This window comes from Prionailurus bengalensis, chromosome D2 (genome assembly GCF_016509475.1).
Source record: "Prionailurus bengalensis isolate Pbe53 chromosome D2, Fcat_Pben_1.1_paternal_pri, whole genome shotgun sequence".
NCBI classification, from domain to species: Eukaryota; Metazoa; Chordata; class Mammalia; order Carnivora; family Felidae; genus Prionailurus; species Prionailurus bengalensis.
The window spans coordinates 59,829,493-59,846,468 of NC_057351.1; the positions used below are offsets into that span (position 1 = coordinate 59,829,493).

The window sequence follows — 16,976 nt, forward strand, 5'->3', positions numbered from 1 at the left end:
TTCCAACTCCAGACAGTGCAGACGACTGTCTCCCCAGCCCCTGCTTTGGGGGTTGGGAGAGGGGAGGCAAGGCCGGGTCTGGGCAGCAGGGTGGTTAAGACACACACTGGCCTCTAGGACTGAGCTGGAAGACCATCCCCCCTTGGGGGACACCACCACACCTCCCCTCTCAGCAATCCCAGGCCTTCAGGGGCTCAGGCCTTTGGCTGGCATGTCCACCTGGATAAGCGAGCGGGGGCAGACAAGGTTAGGCCTTCTGTGCATGAAGGGCCTTGCCCCTCATCTCGAGCTTCCTGGCTACCTTGGGCCTTTGAGTCGCTAGAGATGTTTTCCCAGGAAAATAGCCTCCCTGGAGACTCTGCCTTTCTCCTGTCCTCATGGTGCCTCCTGGATGACATCACTGGACAAACCCAGGCTTGCGGGGACCTCACTCCCCCGGCCCAACCCTTTTCCCAGAGTCCCTCCCCACAGTAGCCACCACTCGTTAGGAACCGTAGTTAAGGCAATCTGCTAGACAGCTCACCGGCTCCGAAAACCCTCACCCACATGACAACTCTGTAAAGGGGAGTATGTGGCCCATTTTGCAGGTGAGGAAGTTGAGGCTTAGAGAAGTGAGGTGACTTACAGTTTACACAGTTAGGGAGCACCAGAGCCAGGATTCAGGATTAGTTCTGTCTGACTCCAAAGCCCTGACTCCTAACGTCACACTGAGCCGCCGCATCTGATTTCTGGTTGCTGCTGCTGTAGCCATTTTTCTGAATTCCTTCTCCGATTTGGTTAGGCCTGGCTGGGAGGGGGAGGGATGGGCACATCAGTGTCAGAACAAATTCCAGGGGTGTTGGGAGAGTAAGAGAAGATTCCTTTCCCCTCTCTCTACCTGCCCCCCAGGTGTGATGGAAGTGCCCCCACACAGAGACCTGCCCCGGATGCTGTTCCCTCCCTTCTTCACACCGGTGCACAATCCTGTCTTATCAAACGCTTAGGCTCTGTCCCTGTTCCCCTTGTCCCTCTCAGCACAAACCTCTGGCTTTTGGTCACAGCTCATCTCGTCTTCCAGCTACCAGTCATGCCTCACTTAGGAGCACCCTTCGAAGCCACCTCTCCGTCCCCGGGGATGCTAGCACCTCTACCCAGAACCCCCACCCCCACCCCCACCACAGAGTATCAGGCCTGGCTTAATGGAGGGGGCTGGAACTTGAGCCCAAGATGGAGAAGTCAGCCCAAACCCTCGGAAGCCAAAGACCCAGCATCCTACTGACCCAGCCTCTCCTATCGGAACTGAGATCGGGCAGGTCCTACATGGTGTATTACCCATGATGAATGTTTTATGGGCTTGTTCTTCATTCCTGAGAGCTGCGGGAGGCAGGGAGGGGAGGGTGCGCAGAAAGCCCAGGGAGAGACTAGGCAGGACAGTGAGGCAGGAGGGCGTGCAGTAACCCAGCATAGGTTGCGATGGGACAGGGGGAATTGCTCTGTGAGGAAAGATTTAGCAAGAGTTGGTGATGTTTGTCAAGTTGAAATGTTAAATGTCGGAGACTGGAAACAAGGAGGAGGCCAAGAAGGCAGAGGTTTTGAGCCCAAGTGTTTGGAAGCTGTGTGCCTGTGGGCAGACAGGGACAGCTGGAATTTGGTGTTGGCCCTGGCCACTCCCACTCTTGAAAGTCACTGGCTGGTTCTCCAGGCAGTTGGCTTTGGTCTCAGGGCCTGGTGCCCCGGCTCCTCGAGGGCTTGCCATTCTGCCACTCCCAGGCCCTGGGCCCAGGCATTTTCTGGTTCTCTGGACCCAAGGTAGTGGAAGGCTGCAAACCACGGAGAGCTCTGTCCAGGCTCCTCTTTGCCTCCTCAAAGCAGAATCCAGTTCTGGCCCCCTGTTCTGAGTACCTCCAGCCAGGCCCCAAACTAGAGCCCAGCTGATTCTTCACGACTGGGGGCCTTAATCCCCCAGTACCAAAGCTTCAGACCTTGGTTGGCATAAGAGAATGCCTGACTCTCCTCTTCACCACGTGCTCCCTCCAACCACCGCCAAGGAAGGAAGGGAGAAGAAACACAGCTCCCAGACTGATTCAGCGGCCTGAGCTTGCTTCACTGAGAGAGGGGTTGCAGGGGGTGAGGTTGGCGGGGTTTGGGTTGGGGGGAGGGGGGCAGTGACGGACTGCAGGACTGAGCCCGAGCCCTTCTTAGCATTTGCCAGCCAGTAGGAGGAGCCCACGCATGAGGGTCAGCTCTGCGGCCTGCCCAGATGGACAGTTAGTTCTTGAGGGTCAGCAAGAGATCCAGATGGGGAAGCAGGGCCACCAAAAGCACCTTACTGGCACCACCCTCCACAGTTCCATGGGACTTGGGGGTCCTCCGGAGTTCCTGCCAGCTCCCCATCTGTCTTGCTACCACTTACTCCTCCTCCCTTCTCTGCTCTCTGGCTCTTAATTCCCCTTCACTCTCCTTTGAAGTCCCCTGGTTGCTGTGGAAAGTCAGTGGCAGGGAAGGAAGCAGAATTTGGGGGAGGTTCTGATATGTCCATCCCAACAGGCCCTGCTTAGATGCTCATTTGTCCAGGCTTTGGAAACAGGTAGTGCAGCTTGAGAAAATTGGGAGTGAGCCTGGCTCAGACAGCCTTGGACCTCCTTTTAATAAGACTGTGCATGTCGGGATGAGCTCCAAGGATCATCTATCATAGGACCATCCTCAAGTCTCCCCGACCTTCAGGCATTTCAAGACTGACTCAGCTCTGGATACAGAGGACCCCCAACCTTCCGTGTCCACTCAATAGCCCCTCAGTCTGCTCTCATTCTATCAGTTGATCGCTTCCACCAACATTTACCAAAAACCCACGACGTGCCAGGCACTGGTTCTGGCACTGGATAGTAAGCAATTCAAAGTCTCTGCTCTCTTGGGAGAGACAGACAGAACAAAAGCAAGTATGTGAAAAACAAGATAATATCAGGGGCACCCGGGTGGCTCAGTCGGCTAAGCGTCTGACTCTTGATTTGGGCTCAGGTCATGACCTCACGGTTCGTGAGATTGAGTTTCTCATCGGGCTCCACACTGACAGCGAGGAGCCTATTTGGGATTCTCTCTCTCCCCCCCTCTCTCTCTCTGTCCCTCCCCTGCTAGTGTTCTCTCTAAATACATACATACATAAATACATAAAAACTTATTTAAAAAGATAATATCAGATAGTGATAAGGGTAATAAATAAAGCAGAGAGTGACAGCAGAGATCTACAGAATGAGCAGTCAGCCCTGCAAGATCTAGAGGAAAGGCACTGCAAGCAGAGGGAACAACATGTGCAAAGGCTCTGAGGCAGATGAGAGCGTGGCTCGCTTGAAAAGCTGGAAGGAGGTGTGGCCCAAGGGCCACGGAGAAGAGGGAAAGTGGTTAAGCCCTAAGGTTATATAGGCAGCAGGGGGCCAGAGCGTGCAGGGGACTGTGCGGGCCATGGAAAGGAGTCTGAGTTCAACTCTAGATAAGGTGGAGTAACACGATCAGATTTGTGTTTTGGAAATTCTGGCTGCTGAGCACAGAAAGCATAGTCAGGGGATATGAGAGGAACCAGGGAGAGCAGTTAGGGGCTGATTCCCATAAGTCAGACAAGAGCTAGTGACGGCTTAGAGCAGGGTGGTCGGGTAGAGAAGTCAAAGAGTAGGCGGACTGGAGTTGAGTTAGGTTCTGGAGTAAAGGCAGCAGGATGAGAGGCAGGGGGAGGCTGACAGAAGAGCCCAGAAGATTCCCAGGTGAAACCACCCTACTGTTGGCTACTCGCTCTCGGCCCTGGGGTCGGTCGGGGGTAGGGCACTTAAAGCTTCGGGCCCAGACATTATCTTTGTGCTACATCATCAGGACACCACACCGTATTGGTTTTCCTGCCACCAGCCTCATGGGCCACACATGCTCGATCTCCTCGGCTGACTCCCCCCACCCCCTGCCCTCTCCGTGTTTGGAGTGTGCCAGGGTCAGGCTTGGGGCTCCTCTCTTCTCTAGCTCTGCTCACCCCCCGGAGGAACCCATTCCATCTCCTGCTTTAAAAAACACCTGGGTGCTGAATACTCCCAAAGTTGTATCTTCACACTAGACGTCTCCCCCGCTCTCCAGACTCATCTCCATTTGAGTGTTTACTTAGTCAGCAGAGATGTAACATATCCAAAACCAAACTGCTCTTCCCCTCAAAATCTGCCCCTTCTGGAATCTTCTCTGTGTCAGCAAATGGCCCCTCCATCCTTTCAGTGGTTCAGACCAGAAACCCTGGAAACCCCTCAACCCATCTCTCTCACAGCCCACGTTCAAACCCATCAGCAAATCTTGTCATCCCCACTTGCAAAAACTGCCCCAAATCCCAATCCCTTCTCCCTGCCTCCAGTCCGCTATCCTCTCTCACCTAAATAACTGCGGTGACTTCATAACTGGTCTCCCTTGCCCCCGAGCTGTCTGTCCTCTGCCTAGCTGCAAAGTCATCTTGTTAAAACTTCATTCAGAGCCTGTCACCCTATTGCTCAAACCACCCCCCCACCCCCGCGATGGTCTGCTGTCTCATTCAGAATCAAAACTAAAGTCTTTTCAACGGCCCCATGTGGTCATCGGCCCTCCACTACCACCCCTTCCATTTCTCTGGCCTCACCTCAGCTTCTAGCCTTCTCCATGCCCCTTCCCCACCACACACACCCGTATCCTCCCTACTTTGCCCCAACTTCACTGGCCTCTTTCCTCCTCCCCTAATGCAGAAACATTTGCACCTGCTGTTCCCTCCACCCGGATGGCCCCTGGATGGCCCCTCCCCCACCTCCCCAGTGCCTGAATGCCTTACCTTGGTCAGGTGTCTGCTCAAACATTAAGATTTGAATGAGGCCTTCTCTGAGCACCCTATTTAAAATTGCTACTCCCCTACCCTACCTTGCACACTCATTTCCTTCTCTGCATTTTCCCCCATATGGCTCTCAGTGTCTCCTATACTATATACTCTTTGCTCTGTCCCCCTACCCTGCTAGAATATGAGCTCCTTAAGGACAGGGGTTTTTGTCTCCTCTCCTGCTTGTCCCTCTACCCACAATGGAGCCTAGCCCCCAATAGACACTGAGTAAATATCGAATGAATGGAATTAGGAAAAGACCTACAATCCTCAAGAGGCAGCCTGGGTCTGGAAATTGATACCTGGTTTCTAGTACTGGCTTTGACCCTTGTTATGTGGTTTTCGGGCCCTATGTTGTCTGTCTATAGATGATGGGGGAACTCCTGAGGTCCTTTGCTGTGGCAGCATTCTAGAATGATGCTTGGCCATGAGACTGGAGGAGAAGGTAGGGTTGGACAGAACCCCGAGGAGAGAGCCCTCACTCATGGTTTCTCATCCAGGCTTGGGTGGAGTCTTCACTGACCTTGAAATGAAAGGTAAGGTTCTGGTGTGGAGTTGGCAGGGTTCTGGGAGGCTCAGGTAAGAGAGAAATGGGTGAGCGGGTCCAGCCCCACCTGCTGGGTGGGGACAAGTGGAGGCCTGCCCACTAGGCTTGCCTCCTCCTCATGGGGAGTTGGTCCCTGTGAGGGTCTCATGGACAGTACTGCTATTAAAAAAAAAAAAAAAAGGAGAGGAGGGATCGGGATGAGGTAAGAACTAAGGAGAAAGGACTGGAGAGGGCCTTCCGTGTGGGTCACCTGGGCCTGCACACAGGTCCTGAGTGAGTCCTGGGAGGTCAAGCCTCGTGCAGACCTCAGGCAGGCCCCAGGGCCCTCACAGCCAGCACCCACTCTAAGAGCAGCAGACCTTTTGGCTGAGAAGAGCCCAGTTCTCCTCCCTTTTCTGGGCCTTGCAACAGCTCCCTGCTTGTTTTCCCCGAAATAAATGGACTGAGCATATTGGGCCGGCAATAACCCCTTGAAATCAGTTGTTATCACAGTTAACAACCAGTTTGGCTTCAGTTCAGGCTGTTAACTATCAAACCACTAAGTGCCGGTAATGATTGATTCTTGGCCAGTTGCAGCTTGAGTGGGCTGTAAAACCCCATTAGCGAGGGCTCTGTGGAGGCAGCAGGGCAAAGATAAACAAGGTGGTGGGTGCTCCAGCCCAGCCTAGCCGCACCACTCTGGGCTCCACTCCCATGGGTCCCTGGCCTGGGCTCCTGCTGGAAGTCAACCCCTTCCCAAAGGCCCAGGAAGCCTCAAGGAGCATATCCCCACCTCCTGTCCACCTCTACACCCCTCCATCCCCCACCCCCAGTCATCTCTCGCCTCTCTGTAAGGCAGGTCTGGCTCTCTGGACAGCTCACCTCTTCTCCCTCCAGCAACCACGGCACACTTCACCTAACACCCTGGAGTACTCGGGCATCCCCAGCCTGGGGGCTTCAGGAGTGGCTTTGGCCTAGCCAGTGACCAGCCTTGGCCCAGCCTGGCCCCACTTTGTGGCCAGGATCCCAGGCAGGGAGAGCCTGACATCCCACCCCCACCCCAGACTCCCTCCTACCCTATGGCTTCCCCCAGGAATTGCTCTCAAACAAATGAAATGTGGGCAATTACTGGGCTGGGGGCTGGACAGGCGGCCGTGCAGATGAAAGCGTTTCCTGGACGGTCTCTTCATTTGCATGGCATCAGAAGCTGCTCAGAAGGTGTGACTTTTCCCACAGTGAGACCCTAGTTCCTTGCACAATAAAGCCAGGCTGCTCACCCAGAATTAATTAAAGGGGGAGGGGAGGGGATGGAGCAGAGGAGGAGGCACTAAGAACTGGGGGAGCAGGAAGAGAGATGTCTAGAGCCCCTCCCACATCCCAGGTGTCTATGCGCCAGAAGACACCTACTCTATCCAGAGCCTCTCGCCCCCATAGCAAGCCAGACAAGGTGGCACGGACAGAGACCAGGGCATCCTCAACCTCTCTACCCCAAGGCCCTCGAACTCCTGGTCCACCTGGATGGCCTGGCACTGGAACTTGCAGCTTCAACTCCGAGAGGCCCAGGTGGTTAGGAAGCCTTGGGGTGCCCTCCCCCCACCCAACAGAAGTGCCAAGGAACAGAGGCCCAGAGGGAAGAGGCTTCTGGATTGGGCCAATGACTGGACCGTGGGACCAGTCCAAGGGCACTGTCAAAGAAGGCAGCAGAAACAGCCAGAATGGAAGGCCTCAGTTATGAAGACTGGGTGAGCTCTGCCCTCAGGAGACCTGCTGCCTCTGGGCTTGGACTCTCCCTCGATGTGGCATGATGCCCATCTCACAAGTCCACACACACACACACACACACGCACACACACACACCTCTCCGCCCACTGCAGGCCAGCCCCCGTGTCCGCACCATGACCTGCTCTGCCACTGCCATGGCACGGCCTGGTCCTCCTTCCACAGCTGTCTTCCCTCTCAGGCCAGTCCTCCTGACCTATGAGCTGCTGCCCGGTCCTCCAGGCCAGAGTCTGCATCCTGCTCTCCCCCCACGAATTTTCCCCTCCGGTCCGGCCCAGTTCCTCTCCCCCTAGGCCCCATCTCTCCAGGGTCTGCGCTCCTGCCACGACCGTGGTCTCTGGGCCCTTTGGCAGCACCTGAGCTCAGCACCTTCTGGTCTCAGCTCTCAAACCAGAATCCTCAAAAGTCAACACTTGCTCCACGTTGTGACTGTCAACACCAGTCTTGGTGGTCTCCCCTCCAGCGTACCCTTCACCTTGGGCCCTGGCAACTGCTCTTTTCTTTCATTCTCTGGAGCCTGCTCCTCAGAAAGAGCCAGCTCTGGCATCTCCAACCTGTCTCCCACACAGACCTAGGCACACACACAGAGGCACTTTTTAACAACTCACGGAATCCATGAACGCAGTTCTGGTCCTAGCAGAGCCATCATTTCTGCCCCAGAGGTGGCGGGGGAAGTGATGGTAGTGACTCCTGTTAAGAGCTAGGAGGTCCATGTACGAGAGCTCCCAGGACCAGCTAAGCAAGTGCCTCTTCTTGCCCCTTTCCCTGCTTCTGTCCTATCCGGAGAGCACCTCTGTGACAATGATGCAGGCGCGGGACCTAAGTCAGGCTGGAAGGAAGCTACAGTCAGAACTGGGGCCTGATTTGCCTCATCTCTCATCTGCCAGGGCAGCTGGGGGAGGGGGTGGAAGCTGACCACTGGCAGGACTTACTCTCCAACACACGTTTTTAATACCCAAGTTAAATAAATATTCCAGTCATTTAATAACAACGAACACACATCCACCCCACCTCCCCACTGACACCCACCCTTAAAAGACCTGCCCTAGGTCTCCACCCTCCCCTCCCTCCCCACACCTAAGGGGTGAGGTAGAGTCACTGGCCGCCTGGCCAGCTTGTCCTACAGGTGCTGGGGTTCAGGAGCACCTCTGCTGGGCTAGAAAAGCCCCCCCACTCTGGGTGAACCCCCGCCAGAATCCCAGTCTAGGCCGCTGCCCGGGCCTTCCTGAAAGTTAAGAAGACAGACACCACAGCCAAGTGGAATACAAAAATAGAGCCTCTCTTTTGTTTAAAAAAAACAAAACAAAACAAAACAAAACAACAACAAAAAGCCCAACAGCAAACAATTATCAACAGCTAGCACCCGGGGCTCCCCAGCTCCTCCCCAGCCTTCAGCAGCGCAGACCTCGCTGGAGGTTCTCTGTGCTCGCGCAAGATGAGCCGCTCCGCGCCGGCGGCGGGGAGGGGCCGGCGGCGCCTACCGGGGCTCGGGGGCCCAAGTCCTCTGGCTGCCGCGCAGGCTGCGCGTGAACGGCGGGTAGTTGAGGAACTCGAAGCGCAGGCTCTGCTCCGTGGTGTGGTGGCCTCGGGGCAGCCGCTTCATGAAGTGGACCTCGCGCTGGTGCTGCCGCGTCTTGGAGCCCTTGCGCGGCCGGCCCTTGCGGGTGAAGGCCATGTACCAGCCTTCGTACTTGGCGTTCTGCAGGGCCGTGTAGTTGTTCTCCAGCACGATCTCCGTGAAGACACAATCCTTGCCCTTGCCGTTGCTCTGCAGGTGGGGGGTGGGGAGGGGGCAGACGCGGCGTTACTGGGCTCTGGCCGGAGCTCCCCCCCAGCAGAGGCAGAGGGCAGGCGGCCCCAGACAGCAGGTGGGCACCCCAGCAGATGGCAGGGTGGGCACGAGCTGCAGCCCCACCCCCGCCCGGGCACCCGCTCTCTAATCCCTCACAAGCCGCAGCCCACCCGGCAACTTCCTGTCCTCCTGGGCAGCAGTGACACATGGTTGTCTCCGGAGGGGCTGGGCCCCAACACAGAGGGGCAGAGAGGGGGCCCAGACCCTGCCTGCCCTGGCCTTCTGCCCACCAGTCTGGCCGAGCTGCTGGCACCAGTTTCCCCAGCTGCCCCCCCCTCAGCCCCTCAGGACCCCAGGGGCCCCAGGGCAGCCACCCCATGGGGGAGGGGAGACCTGCGGGGAGACTCGGAGCCCCAATCCCCAGAAGCCCAGGAAGCAGGGAACTCGAGGCTGGAGAAGAGCCGTGACTAATGGGGCCATTTCAGAGCTAGGCCGAGGGGCTGGGCCTGCGGCTTACTGAACATTCCAAATGCTGGTACCATGTAATTGGACATAATAGCAAAGCAATTTGGCGATTTGTTAAAAAGATATATGGAATTTACCAACCCCCCCACCAGCCCCTACCCTAGCCTTCCTTCTTCCTCCTTTGCCTTTATAGCTTTTCATCTCTCAAGCGGTTTCCTTCTCTCTCACCTCCCCCCCCCCCCCCCCCCCCCCCCCCCGCCCAATCATTAGGTAACCCCAAGGTGGCCCTGGGTCTCTCTGCCCACCTTGTTGGGATCTGGCTCTGCCAGCCCAGCTACTCCCCAGGCCCTGGGGGGCCCTCCCTTCCTTCTGGGGCCTCACCTTGGCAATCAGCTTCCCCTTCTTATTCATGCAGATGTAGAGGCCTGTCTCAGCTCCTCGGACTCGAACCCGGCTGCCAAAGGTATCTGTCTCCACAATGAGCTTTGCTGTCAGGGAAGGTGGGGGGATGGTTATTGGAAGCTCCCTGACCCCCACTGTACCACATCGTCACCCCAGCTGACCCACAGACCTGTCACATCCCCCCAGCAACTGCTCCAAGAGCAGGTACCCAAGATGTGGGCTCCGGCCCCAGCCCAGCTGCCAATATGCTGTGCAACTTTGCGAAAGATCAAGTCTCCTTTCTGGGCCCCAGGCCCCTCACTTGGATTTACATAAGGGAGTGGATAAGATCATGGAGTACAAACGGTTCTGCAGAGAGATCTTGGGGCCATCAAACTGAAAAGACTCTCTTTTAGAACCAGATAGTATTGACTTTTATGTCAAGGCTTCATGACTAGAGCTCCACTCTACTCAAAGATCTCGGGGGATCCTTCAAAGTCAAAATATTATGTGTCCATGCCTCACATATCACTACGAACTTCTGGGGGTACAACAGTGACATCAGCTGGGAGGCCAAACATTAAAGCATCTCTCCTGTTTCTGGCCCCTCAGGTTCTAACTCACAGCCTTCACGACCCCCTCACCCCACCCCTGCTCTGCTGAGAAGATGACCGCTCTCCCTACACACACACGGCCCATACATAGCCAGCTGCTCTCCCAGAACCTCAGACTCCAGCTGGGAGGATTCTGCTCTTCTCCACGCTTCCCAGTCACCACTGTCCCCAGCCCCAGTGTCCAGAAATCAATGACTCAAATAGTCTTTTCTCTTTCAACCTCCATCACAGCTGGGCTTCTCACCCCAGTGACCAAACACTTACTGCGGGTGAGGAGGGGAGAAAAGCAGGCATGCTTGCCTCTCCGTCTGGAAAGCCCTGAGACAGGGAGCTGAATTCTGTGCCTTCTTCCCCTGCCCCCTCCCCTTAGACAGCCAACTTGCCACAGAAGTCCTGGTCCCTGTCTACTCTTTGTGTAACTCCTCCCTTTGAGGCTGTCCCCAAGAAGGGAATGAGGGCTGACTTAGCTGCTGGGGATAGGACAGAAGAGGCTGGGTCTCCTATCCTCTCTACTGCAGAGCCCAGAATTTTCCCTGCTTGAGAAGGCAGTTCCGGGACTCCCAGAGCTGCCTCCCAGCCTGCCCTAACAAGGCAGCACCTTTTTTGTCCTCAAAACTAAACTGACTAGAGGTCAGTGAGGCAGCCCTCATTGCCCAGCCTGTGACTACCCCACCCCTGCGCATAAGCACAGAGCGGGGACCCAGTGCCCAACTCCCCAGTCTGGCTCCAAGTCAGCCAGGGAAATGCAGCTGTCACCTCCCCTCCCACCCACCTCCTCTTGGACCCAGCCGGTCTGCTCATCCCTCTCCTGATCTGCCTTCCAGAGCAAGGAGTGGCTGCTGTTAAGGGCCAGGAAGGACACTGGCTGGAGAAGGGGCAAGAGGACTCTGGCCAAATGGGGCAGACAGGGATGGAACAATCCCTCGGTTCCTTCCTGGGACCCATAAGGAAGCAACTAGGACCTCTCTGCTATTCTCCCCCAGACTCATACCGTGCTGGCTATACACCCTAAGCCTCTCTGCGCTTGGGCCCTCCAGTTCCCACCCCTGCCTGGCAGGCAGGGACCAGGGAACCTGGGAAGCTTCCTACATTTGTAAGGACAGAAGTGGGCATGAGACTTCTGATGTCTGAAGATGAGTTCACCCACGGCCAGCTTAGCCTCTTCTTCCGTCCCCAAAACCCAAGGATGCTGGACCATTTGCTCCAGTGGAGCAAACCCAGGAGGAGCTAAGCATTCGTTCCCTTTCCTTGGAAGCTGAGAGGAGAAGCAAGCAGCCAGTTCGGAGGGACAGAGGGACAAAGGGACGGCAGGCTGGCCCTGCCAGCGCAGCGGGGGAGCTCGGCCACCGGGCAGGCCGCCCCCCACCCCCACCACGGAGAGCCCCCACTCCCCTTCCTGGATGGATCTGGGGAGCTGGGGCTGCAAGTTTACAGCGGCTTTCCCGACCGGGCTTTTGGAAAGCTTAACATTTTCAAACCTATTCTTCCACCCCAGTGACAGATTTATCCCGGGAAAATTATGTCTCCTTCTCCAGCTTTGAAGGGAAGTCAGCTACGTCGATGCAGAAAAAATGCAGTGAGACATACTCGATCCCCCAAACTGGCTCGAGAAGAGGAGAAAGTATTCAGGAAATGTTAAAAAAGGTGAAAGTAAGAAGAGTTTTAATCGCTCTGCCAGACGCGGGGGTCTCTCCAGAGATTCATAGAGAACAATCTTGAACCTCTTTTTTAACATTTACAGACTTGCAACTCCTTTCAAACTCCACATCTGAAAAAAGGCTCGTTCTTTTTCTGTTTTATATCATTCTTCATTTTTCTTCTTAGCTCTTAAAATGCCTCACCTTTTTATTACATTTTAATAGAGTCTTCCCCTCTCCTTTCATGCTTGTTTAACTTGGTCATTATTTAAAGGTTTTTAAACTCACAATAATCGCTCTCTAAAAACAACACCAGCCGCCCAGAGGGCTTGCTTTTCTCTTGGTACATCCAGCACTCTAGAAATTGGCCTTGTTTCAAGGCAGGAATATTGAATGTTTTAGAAATCAATCAGTCCTCAGTCTCTCTGACCCGCAGTAGCTCCCTGGACTCACCACCCCACGGACAGCCAGGAGCCCAGCTCTGACCACCACCTGGGTTCCTGGGTCAGTGGAGTGGAGACGGCCCCTTCCCAAGCCTAGTCCCCATGTGCCATTGGCCCTTCTGATCAAAATATTTAAAGGTTCATGGCATACCCCCTCCAAGTTGTAAGTTTTGGGGGGGTTTTGCTCCCTTCTCTTTCCCAACTCTCTCCTTTTGTGGGCCCTGGCGACATATCCTCTTTCAAGAGCTTCCCTTAAACCTGAGGCCCCCTCCCGCTGAACCCTCTGCCTCCACCTGCAGCTGGGGAGGGGTGTGTGAATGGGGGAGGTGGAAAGGGAGACTCCTGGATTCATTCATCTGCTGGGCAGGGAAGGGGCACCTGTGGGCCAAGTACTCCCCGAGGTCCCTTCGCTGGCCCTCTTTTCTCCAGCTGACCCCAAGATGCTTTTTTTTTTTTTTTTTTTTTTTTTGGCCTTAACTCCTTCCCTTCTGAGCTGGGGAGCCTACAAGCCTCCTGCCGGTGCAGATGGGGCTGGCAGGTCCAGTCACAGCAGGCCAGCCAGGGAAAGGGGGGGTATGTCTACAAGCTACCTTTACCCTGCCCAGTGCCGGTGGCCTTACCGAAGGGGTCCCCGTCCTCTGCCATGGCGTTGATGCGCTTGTTGGCCAGGACCTGCACGTGCTTCCCGCTGGTGCGGCTGTAGAGCTGGTAGGTCCGGATAAGGCGGCGGCTGAGCTGATCCGTCACCAGGCTCTGCTCCCTCACATGCTGTGTAAAATTAGGTGAGGACTGAACAGTTACCTTTAGGAAATTGAAAAATACACAACACGCCATTATAATGCTACTCTGCCCAGGGGCCCAAGTGGCCCCCATCGCCCTGCACGCCCCTCCACTGCCCCAGGCAGCTGGCAGGGGCTGGGGGATCCCCCCAACATGCCAGCTCAGGCCACGACACCCCACCCAGGAAAATAGGGCAGCCTCAGCCTAACATCGACGAGCCCGGAACGATCTGGACCTACCTGTTGGGAAACACCCTGGGACTCCCGGCCAGCTCCGCACAGGGAAGCAAGCTCCCTGCCCAGCGCAGCCCCCCTCACCCCGCCCCCCCCCCACCCCGCCTTCCTAGAAAAGCAGGGCTCTTGTAAGTAGGGAGGCAGCGCTGCCCGACCCCTGACATTTATAAAGACAAATTTACGGAGCAAATGTTGAGAGCGCAGAGAGCCTAGGCACCTGATCTTTCGGCCAGACCCGCCACAAGTGTCCCCAGAGAGCCGCGGAAGAGTCCCTGCGGCAGTCACCGGGACTTCTGACAACGAACGCTCCCGGGTCCCAGCTCCCCCCTTACTCGGCAGCCAGGTGTGGCTGGCCCTAGAGTTCCCCCCATCCACCCCAACTTGGCTAGAATGCACCGGAGACGGCGCTGGACTCCGAAACCTTGCGTTCGAGTCTCACTGCACACTAGCTGTGTGACCTGAGGCAGGGCGCTCCCTCTCTGTTCCCTAGCTCCCTCCTCGGGGAAGTTCGGGGCTGGGTTTCTAAGGTTCCTTCCAGCCCTGCAGCGCTGGCCGCAGGCTCGGTCCAAGGGCCCCTGCCCGAACTTGCCAATCGGCGGCCCCCGCCGGCCCGCCCGGGCCCCGCCGCCGCGCAGTGCGCCTTACCTGGGCTTGGAGGCAGAGAACCAGCAAGTGCAACAGCCTGTGGGAGACAAAAGCGGGCGGGAGAGAGAGAGGGCGCGGGGTGAGCGGAGAGGGCGCGGCGGCGCGGGCCGGGCGGGGACGCGGGGGCGGCGGCCGTACTCACAGGCAGCTCAGCGCCGAGCGGGGGCTGCCCATGGCGCGCGGCCCGGGGGAGCACCGAGAGCCCCGGCGGGATCACGCCGGCCCGCGGGCGGCCGCGAGGGACGAGCCGAGGGCGGCGGCGGCCGACCAAGGCTGGGGCGCGGGAGGCGGGCGGCGGTCCGGCCGCGGCTCTGCGGGTCCCGTGGAATGTCGAGCTCGCCGCGCCACGCCGTGCCGCGCCGCGCCGAGTCGCTCTGCCGCCGCTGCCGGAGCCGGTGGCCGCTGGCTGCTCAGGAGCCGGAGCGGGCGGGAGGGTAACGGGCCGGCAGGGTGGGTGGGTAGGTGGGAAGGGAGGGGGAGGGGTGAGGGCGGGGGGCGCCGCACCGGGCGCGAGGGGGGAGCGGGGGGCGGGCGGCCGGAGCCCGCAGCCCCCGGCTGGGAGCTGGGGCCCGGACGCAGCCCGGGGCGGGGGCGGGGCGGACCGGGGCGGGGCGGCCGGCGGGTCTGGGATTGGGGGTCTGGGCTAGGGGAGGGGTCTGGGGACCGCGGGAGGGGCGGGGGCGACCGGCGGGGGGCGCCTCCCCCCATCCCGGGCCTGACCCCCTCGCGCGCCCTGGGGGTCTGGACCCGTGGGGATGGGGGACGCCTCGGGCTAGGGTTTCCCGGACCGCGGGGTGCGCCGGGGCGGGAAAGTGCCGGGTCTCCACGGTGAGCCCCGTTGGCTTTACGCCTCAGTCTAGGCGGCAGGTCTCCGAGCCACCTACTGTGTGCTTCGGCCACGTGTGCCCCCTGGAAGTGGCCTCTGACGTGGGAGTGAATGGCTGTGCGCTTGGCTCTCGGGTAGTGCGTGCGTGTGCGACGGCGACCCGACCTCCCCACCAGCTTTCTGCTGAGTAACCCTTCCTGCCGGTTTCTGGTCTCTCCTGTCTTGTCCGGTCTCCAAGAAGACCCTGAGAGCGAGAAGAGTCCCCTCCCCCATATCACCATCACCCCTGCCTCCGTCCCACATACACTAGCCTGAAGTAGCCACCTATGTGGGAGAGGAGCCCAGAGATCCCTGGAAGGATCCATAGTTGCTGCTGCTCTCCCAGAGCCGCAGGAGAAGGGGGGCAAAAATAACTTCTGTCCCCAGCTTTTCCTGGCGAAGAGACTTAGATCCAGGCCGCCTAGCCTTTCCCTCTCAAGGTCTCATTATTTGTGCACTTAGGCATTTACATACCTACCGTGTACTAGACATGGACTAGTGTTTTGTGTCAAATGTGAGGGGCTCGGTGCAGGGAGAGGGGAAACCAAAGGAGGTAGGGACTTGTCTAAGCTTCTCCCAGCCCCTTATTGCTTCCCCCAAGGGGCTTCTGGAACCCCTGAGCCATGGTGCTTCCTTAGGAGCAGCTTGGGTGGGCAGAGATGCCCTAGGACAGATACTTCTGAGGAGCAGGTGGAACCACTGATGCCCTATGCAGCTGCTGCATCCACCTATGACCTCCCCTGCCCCACTGCCCCCACCTTATGTCCTTGGGGTTGGACTGGAGGGGTTGGGGTGGTGCCAGGAAGCCATTAGGCCAGAAGCAGTATGCAGCACAGCCAAGTTCTACCTACCTCCCCTTTCTCTGTGCCCCACCTGTCCCTGTGCCCCACCTTTTCCCACTTCCCAGCCATAATAACACTGAGCAATGCATAGATAGGAAAACAGAGTACTTGTCCCAAGACCTCATCCTCCCTCAGAGAAGGAGACTCCTTGAGCCTACGTGTTACCCACCTCCAGGAGTCTGCTCACTCTGCCAGTTCTTGCACACACAGACCTCCAGACAAGGATCATGTCTTTTAGACCAGAACTTGCAGCTCATGGCACAGAGCTGGGCAAGGTTGTTCTGCAGTTGGTATTTGATGAATAAATAATGAAGAAACTGGCCGAGCATTTAGACCTCAGCTCATGAGTGGCTTCCCCAGGAAGACTTGCTTTTCTCTCCCCACTACCCGCCCCCCCCCCAACAGATTATAATCACCACTATTTATTGAGCACTTGTATTTGCTAAAGGCTGGACTGGCACTGTCTCCTCTCAACTAAGAGGTGAGCCCATTAGAAGGGAGACAGGTGACAGCCCAAACCAGCCCTTTTCCTTACTATGCTCTTCTGCCTTAGAGCCCTGCAGGCCACTTGCTGAGTGTCTACCTCCCCAGATGCACTGCTTCAAACAGGCGGGATGCTCACCATTTTAACTTCATGCCCTGCACACAGTAGGCCCTTGAAAATGGGGTGTGTGTGTGTGCGTGCGCACACGCATGAATGAACAAGTGAATGGAGAGATGGAGAGCAGAGGGTGGGAAGGGCCTTCTCCCTACCAGGGACCCAGCCCTCTGAAAATAGTCTGATGAGAACAACATGGAGCAGCACTCAGGCAGGGGTCATGGCAGTCCAGCCCACCCTTAGTGTGCATAGTCTTGGAGCCGCAACCAGAGTCACTCTGGGCACCTGCCCTTCTCTGGATAGAGGCCAGAGTATCTGACTCAGGATCCAACTCTGGTTCTGGAGCCCCCAGAAGGTTCTGAAGGCCTTGAGCTGAACTTCAATGATCTTAGCTCACTCTCCTCCCTCCCCCAGAGAAGATGGGCATCCTAGGACCTTAAAGTGGGAGGTCAAGGTTTTAGTACTACACTTTAACCTCTATCAAGGGGCCTCTCTATAGGAAAGAATTCCTTTGCATTTGGACAACTTTCTCCCAA

The 16,976-nt window shown here is 57.1% G+C and overlaps 1 protein-coding gene across 1 annotated transcript; it reads right to left on the reverse strand.

The window, feature by feature from the left end:
* Positions 1-8,403: 8,403 nt before the first annotated feature.
* On the reverse strand, positions 8,404-14,309 carry FGF8 (fibroblast growth factor 8). Its single transcript, XM_043596116.1, has 5 exons — positions 14,278-14,309; positions 14,136-14,172; positions 13,098-13,278; positions 9,784-9,890; positions 8,404-8,913 (listed from the first exon to the last, which is right to left on the reverse strand). The coding sequence occupies exons 1-5, from the start codon at positions 14,307-14,309 to the stop codon at positions 8,623-8,625; spliced, it is 648 nt and encodes a 215-aa protein (XP_043452051.1). The 3' UTR covers positions 8,404-8,622.
* Between the last annotated feature and the right edge of the window lie 2,667 nt (positions 14,310-16,976).

Coding starts and splice junctions, on each gene's coding strand:
- FGF8 (XM_043596116.1), bottom strand. CDS start 14,309: ATGGGCAGCCCCCGCTCGGCGCTGAGCTGCCT. Junction 14,173..14,277: donor CGCTCGGCGCTGAGCTGCCT/GTGAGTACGGCC, acceptor TGTCTCCCACAG/GCTGTTGCACTTGCTGGTTC. Junction 8,914..9,783: donor AGGGGAAGCTGATTGCCAAG/GTGAGGCCCCAG, acceptor CCCCACCTGCAG/AGCAACGGCAAGGGCAAGGA.